The sequence below is a fragment of the Aptenodytes forsteri genome, unplaced genomic scaffold (genome assembly GCF_000699145.1).
Source record: "Aptenodytes forsteri isolate BGI_AS27 unplaced genomic scaffold, ASM69914v1 Scaffold57, whole genome shotgun sequence".
Taxonomy (NCBI): domain Eukaryota; kingdom Metazoa; phylum Chordata; class Aves; order Sphenisciformes; family Spheniscidae; genus Aptenodytes; species Aptenodytes forsteri.
This window is the reverse complement of record NW_008796220.1, coordinates 950,289-956,760: the sequence shown is the minus strand read 5'-3', so window position 1 is coordinate 956,760 and position 6,472 is coordinate 950,289. Positions and strand designations below refer to the sequence as shown.

Sequence of the window (6,472 nt, the reverse complement as noted above, 5' to 3'; positions counted from 1 at the left end):
GATTATCTAATGCTGAATTAATCAAGCTGTTTAGGCAGAGGGATACACTCCTTTCTGCTAACTCCACCATGAGCCATTGCACCAGCACCAGGGTCAAGGGACAGGGTCACTTCAGACCACAGTAATCACCCGCTCAACACCCTACGCTTTCCATTTGCCATAGTCTGAACAGGGGGACCAAGACACCTCAGAACTGGTCAAACTATTTACACTCTTGTGTCACTGTGATGAAAAAACAGACATTTACGCCCACTTCCCTTTTGGCATCCAGAGGCACGCAGTACTTCAGTGACTCCTGTAACCTCCACTAAGCACTTAACTCCGCCAACTCACTGTCCCTAAGGAGCAAACTCAACAGCCTCAAGAAACCACGAAGCCCTTCTCAGGACAACCGAGAGCATGGTTCAGAGACCACCCAGATACCCTCCAGAAAAGGAGGAACACAGAAAGCCAAGTCACTCGGTGGCTGGGGAAGGATCCCCATCCCCTGACAGCACCGCAGGCTGGCACTGAGGACACCACCACGTAAGTCTCTTAAAGCCACCTGAGGGTCCAAGGGTTCCCTTCATCACGGCGTGCCCGAGGGGACACTGCTCCTTCTGGTAGATCTGAGGGTGCAGCCCTTTGCCACGCAGCTTGCTGTGCAGCCAGGCAGAGCTGAACTGAATGGCACAGTCAAGCAGACGCTCCAGATCCGAGAGCGCCAAGACAGAGCCTTGTGTTAACGGATGGATCTTGGCCAGGTACAAGATCTCATTCTTAATGATGTTCCCTGGAAAGGGTCAGAAATAAGGAGACAATAAGGATATTTCTTATCAAGACGATGCAGACCGACGGCTCCAATCACTGTGACTTCTGCCTCAAGGATCACAGCTAGCAACGCCATTCCCAAGTAGACTTACAGCTGGGATTGGACTGGAAGATAGTCTCTGCCCACTACCCCTGAAGCAGACCTTCCTTTCTTCCACAAGTACAAGCCAATCCCTAATCACACACACGAAGACAGTTCACTGTGCTCATGCGGTGCACTCAACCATCTGAAGCCTGTGGCTAAAGACCGCAAGCCTTGTCCTTGGCAAGATGACCACGTACCCTCAGCTGGATCAACCAGAAGCCATAAGGCTAAGGAGCAAAAGGTTCAGCTCTGGATCTGTAGGCATCCCACCCACCTTCCTCCACTTCTTGCTCTGCCACTATGCCCTGGAACTCACCCAGTCCTGAAAAATATCTTTGGTCTAAGAGAGTGTAGCAGACAGGATCAGGTGCGCGGAGGGCATCCAGCGCCCGGCCGCGGTGGAACTCCACAGACAGGATGTCGGAAGCAGGATCAGCCCTTGGAGATGAGCACCAGTGCATTCGGCAGTTGTAGAAAACAAGGAAGCCTCCGCTCTCAAAGTGCAGAACCAGCCTGGGAGAAGCAGAGAAGTTGAAGTCTCTCGCCAGAAACATCCCTGAACCATCTGTTATATTCTGCTCTGGCTGAAGACACTTGCACAGAAAGGAAAGAGCAGAAAGACAGCAGCTTTGCAATGGAGTGATAAACCACTAGAAGGTGAGAAAAGAACCTGTACATGACATAAGCTTATGGAGAAGCACACAGGGAGGTGTCAGCCCATGGAAAGCACATGCCTACTCATTCTCATGAGAGCCAGTACCAGTCCCCCGAGCCTGTACCCTAGTCCAGCTATCCCTTCCCCGCAGCTTATCGCTACGCATGCTTGTGTGCGCAGGGCCACAGCAGGCACTCCAACACGCCAGTCCACCTTCTTAATGCAAGGTAGCCTCTCTAATGATTTCAGCCAAGAAACTTGGTTGTGAACCCACACAGCTTGGACAATTGTTCTTTCTGCTGGCCTGTGGTCCCTAGCCGAGAGGCAGCAGCAGGCAGGGAGATTCATCAGCATCTGAGCTCTCCCCAGCAGGCAAGCCAGACGACCAAGGGCTCCAGCAGTAGTGCCCGCAGTCAGGGAGACTGATGCTCAAAGTAGCACACAAAACTGACTATGTCTGAAACTATTTGTGTAGAAATAAAGCAATCCTTCAAAAGATTGCAGGATGGGGGAGCGGGGAGTGTGTCCCTACCAAGTACACTGCATACACAGGGGCCAGACACCCACCTTGTACATTATTAACCACTCAGGATAAAGAGCTCACAAGAGCAGAGTCCACATCATCTTCCAGTATTTACCCTCCCTTGTTCAGTACGCTTCCAGTGGGACTTAGGACACAGACTGTTGCCTGTATTTTTAGCACACTGCTGCCTTTAACAGCATCACTCCAACCAGTGATTCCAGCTACCCTAGATGTATGCTATTTATCCAAGGCTTTTTTAAAAACATGTAATTGGGAGAAACTGGCATTGTCAGGGCATGATTCAGTCTAGCATCCTAAAAGTTCTCTCTCTGAATAAAAATCTTAACCGAGCTGGTACTACGATCCCCAGGCTGGCAGGCAACATGCATCCTGCAAGTGCAATCGCTTAATTCTCTGATTTCATAAAACAAAGGAGATGAAGCACACAGAGACAGCAGAAAAAGGGAAGCATTAGAGAGGATGTGGCTGGGAGGAAGAAGGCAACAAAGGGCAGAAAACCCAATTTCTTACTAAGGGTAGAAGAACATGCAGTATTAAGATAAGGTATGTCCAAAGAAAACCATGACCAACTGACACCGTTGGAAGACCTGCAAGACACCTACAACATAGGAACACCCAGACAACAGTCCTACTGTTGATTCCCTGGTTGAACACACCCCACACCCACTCATGCCATCCCTCATGCCTACTTATCTTAAGAATTATCAGAGAAAAAAAAAAAAGACAAGACTAAGAGCATTCCCACACAAATTTAGTTTGAGACAGAAGAGTGCTTCTCCAGAATGAGAGGCAGGGAGAAAGCAGAGTTTGCGAGGACTCCATCAAATACCTGGGTGTAGGGTCTTTCCAGTCCCCTCTCTTATTGGCTTTGTTTGCTCTTGAGAACTCATTTGCCCGAATGCTGCCAAACAAGCCGAAGTGGAAGCGCAGCCAGTTGCCCGGACCCTCTGCTGCATCTGGAGGTTCAGCTCTTGAGTGCTGAAGTTCCCGCAGCTCCTCATCCTGGGGACGTGTCTGTGGAACACGAACCTGTTCTTGCCCTCCCTGGGCAGGAGAACTTGCCCCACTAGCAGCCTCTCTTTGCAGCACTGTCTCTTCTGCAGTTGGTCCTAAGGGACCTTCAGCTGCCACAAATGCCAGGTACAAGTTCTTCCCGTGAACCTGAGAAAAAAGGTGGGATGTACTGAGGATCCACATAACCTGTGGCTGTTTCCATACAAGTGACTATTTTTTGCAACTGTCTTTTAGACAGAAGGCACATCACCCCACCCTGAACGCGGGATTCATTAGCATCTGAGCCATTCCCACCAGAGCTGCAGTCATCCTCTCGGCATCCCTTCTTTGTCTACATGAAGCACCAGGTGTTCAGATGCCACCCCAGCGTGAAGCCCTCCCAGAGACTCCTGTCAGGCCAAAGAGACATACCGGGACAGACACTTAGGGTTTTGAAGTCTGTCGTCACTGCTTTTCGTTTGCCTCCCTACTTTGTGCTGGCCTCAAGGGTCTCAGGCTAGGGTGACCTGACTCAAGGGTGGCTCTGAAGCCACAGGCTAGCCACAAATGACTGTTGAGCCGCTCACATTTGTGTCCTCAGCCGAGACTATGATGTAATCAGAGGTGAAGCTGCACTAGCATTTGGTCAGTCAGGTCCAAACCATCATCTGAAGGAGGTCAGGCAAGTGAAACCCCCAGCAGGACTGACCCAGCGTGACTATCTCACAAGTGCCCACAGCATAGACATTTCAACCTAGCCAGGTGAAACCCTGCCCTCTGGTATAAGGGAAGCAACTGTGCAAGTTCACAGCTGAGGGAAACAAGGCTGCTGCTTCTGACATCCACATACGGAAGAAATCAACTCTCATCTTCTACAAACAGCCCTCATCCTCATTCAACACCAACTCCTCATCCCTTGAGAGGAATCAACTCTCATCTTCTACAAACAGCCCTCACCAACACCAACTCCTCATCCCTTGAGAGGAGGACAGCGTGCATTAACATGACTGGCTCAAAACTGCAAATAATTCTGGGCATCTCCGTGTCCAACCACATCACTGCAACAGCCTCTCCTCACAGTAACCTTGACCCAAGCTTTGCAACACAGAGCGGTACTCTAAAACGGGCATTCACATCTCTCTGGCCACATGCCTGGCCTGTTTTGTGGCTATAAACAAAGCCAATGGGTCCACCTCAAACACAAGCTTCATGTCGTTCTCAGGTTATGCACCTTCTGTGATCCAGATGCAGGACAACGGTGGTTTGCCTCAGACTCGTCACGGATCAATAAGTTCATCTTTAGTACAGCTCACCTGGGAGTCCTGGAGCCTCAGGGCATTCAGGTCATTGACATTGATCTTCCGGCTGCTTCCCCCCACCTTGGCCACCACTTGTCCCACAAAAGGGGAGGTCAGCAGCTGGAACTTCCTCACCGATGGGCCCTCCGGCATCTCCAGGAGCTGTTGAGGGAAGAGCAGGTCCTTCTCACACTTGGTGCCCTAGACTTGAAGGAAAATTGCAACTCAGAAACAAACAAAACCAGTCAGAGGCTGCGCTCACCACAATCTCCTCACCCCCATTTTCCTCCTCAAGTCCCTGTGGCAAAGTCCATGGAGAGAAACCGGTTTCTTTCAGGCCCAGGGAGGTGGGGGAATTTCCATCTTTGGGGATATTCATAATTCAATCAAATAAGGCCCGGAGCAACCTGCTGTAATGGTAGTTTTCACCCCACAAGCAGGAATTTGGCCTGGGGATCTCCAGAAGTCCTTTCCTACCGCAGGTTCTCTGTACAGGACCTTAAATTAGACTGTTTAGCATCCCTCTCCTCACCAGGAACAAGAGCTCACCTAACTCCAACCATTCCCTCAGTCACAGCCTCGATGTCCCAGCACAAAGGAGGAATGCGACCTTACATAGATAATAACGAACCAGAACCAGTGCAGGCCATGGTGGGCCATCCTGTTCCTGATACAGCCACCAAGGTAAGCTCCCTGATCGGCACTGGAGTTAGCTCATCCCCTCCCTTTGCTTTACCAGCTGCTTGCCCCACTGACTGCAATGGCACGGGACCAGTTAGGGAGCATTCATGCACTCTACTAGCAGCATCTGGGATCAGAAGACTCTGAATGAGGGGCAGATGAAGCAGCACCATCCTACAGCATCCTGTAACTCCCTCCAGAAAGTCACACCGGTAGGTAAGGGGTTATTTCTGGCATGAAATCCCAGCCACACGTCACTTGCAGTTCTTCTGTGAAATTCTGCCTGGGTGTACAAGAAAGCAGGCTCCAGGACATGGAAAGTGTGGTTTGGCTTTCATCCCGCAGTGCCAATTGCCCCTGCAGACTAATCCCAGAGACCAGCACCGACCAGAGGCTCGGCTTCAAGCTCCACAGCACTCAGTACAAGGCTCTGAGCTACCTGGCACAGCCCCGAGATAGCTTGATGTGAAAATCAACAGCAATCTTGTGCATGGTCCCCCACCAGAAGAGGCATTCCCACCTCATGCTGGCATCTCAGCTTCCCCGCTGTCTGGGTTAGCTCAGGTACAGCAGCCCACACTTGCATCAGCTCAGAGTGACTGTGAAACCAAAGCCTTCTGTGCCACATGCTCCTACCCCAGCCCTCCAAACCACCCCCTGCCACAGCAAGGGGACATCCTTGTCCACTGAAGCTTTTAGCCTAGAAGAGGCATTTAAGCCAGCAGCCACCCCCCTGGGGCTGTGAACAGCAGCGAGGTGTGGACGTACCCTCAACAGGAGCAGGCAAGGCACCATGGCTGTAAAAGCCTGCAGCACAAACCCAATCCCTTTCGGAAGAGCTCAAGAGGAAAACATGTCAGGGAACATTACCTGGATCCAAGACATGAAATTAAAGGTATTAATTGGTCATACAAGCTAGCTTTACCAGGAGTAAAAGACTGAGCTTTATTCCTGTGTCTCCTAGGGCATGGGATAATTATTCACAGGCCTGCTCCAGTTTCACCCAAAAAAGCTGCATATTGCGTTCAGACTTTAGTCAAAAGCCAGTTGCAGATCAAGGCCCTTTGGGTCTTCCTCCCGACTATCCAGGCGCTGGCTTCATGTCACGGAATGAGCCCCAGGACAGCTCACACAGCCCAGAGCTCAGACCCCAACGAAGCTCATCACCTGCAGAGCTGCACAGCTCTGATTACTGCTGATTCAGTTCACAACATTGTGAGAGACTGCAAGTGCTGAGCACTTGGTAAGGTTTTAATGCACACGCTGCCCCAGCTGTAGCCACTCTGGACAGTGGAGTAATGCTCCTCTTCAAGAGGGGAGCCTGCCCTTTCCCCCAGGGCATCAGAAGAACCAGCATCTGCCATCTCCGGTCTTCTCCTTCTCTCCACAGACCTCCCTGCTTTGCC

The 6,472-nt window shown here is 51.0% G+C and overlaps 1 protein-coding gene across 1 annotated transcript; it reads right to left on the bottom strand.

The window, feature by feature from the left end:
- Positions 1–455: 455 nt before the first annotated feature.
- On the bottom strand, positions 456–4,538 carry NEIL2 (nei like DNA glycosylase 2). The gene is made up of 4 exons (XM_009288990.1): positions 4,401–4,538; positions 2,924–3,255; positions 1,212–1,408; positions 456–772 (listed from the first exon to the last, which is right to left on the bottom strand). Exons 1-4 carry the CDS (start codon positions 4,536–4,538, stop codon positions 456–458), a joined length of 984 nt encoding a protein of 327 aa, XP_009287265.1.
- Between the last annotated feature and the right edge of the window lie 1,934 nt (positions 4,539–6,472).

Excerpts from the sequence above, each read along its gene's own strand:
- NEIL2 (XM_009288990.1), bottom strand. The coding sequence starts at position 4,538 with ATGCCGGAGGGCCCATCGGTGAGGAAGTTCCAGCTGCTGACCTCCCCT. Across the intron at positions 3,256-4,400 it reads TGAGGCTCCAGGACTCCCAG|GTTCACGGGAAGAACTTGTA; the intron begins GTGAGCTGTACT and ends CTTTTTTCTCAG. Across the intron at positions 1,409-2,923 it reads TGGAAAGACCCTACACCCAG|GCTGGTTCTGCACTTTGAGA; the intron begins GTATTTGATGGA and ends TGCTTCTCCCAG.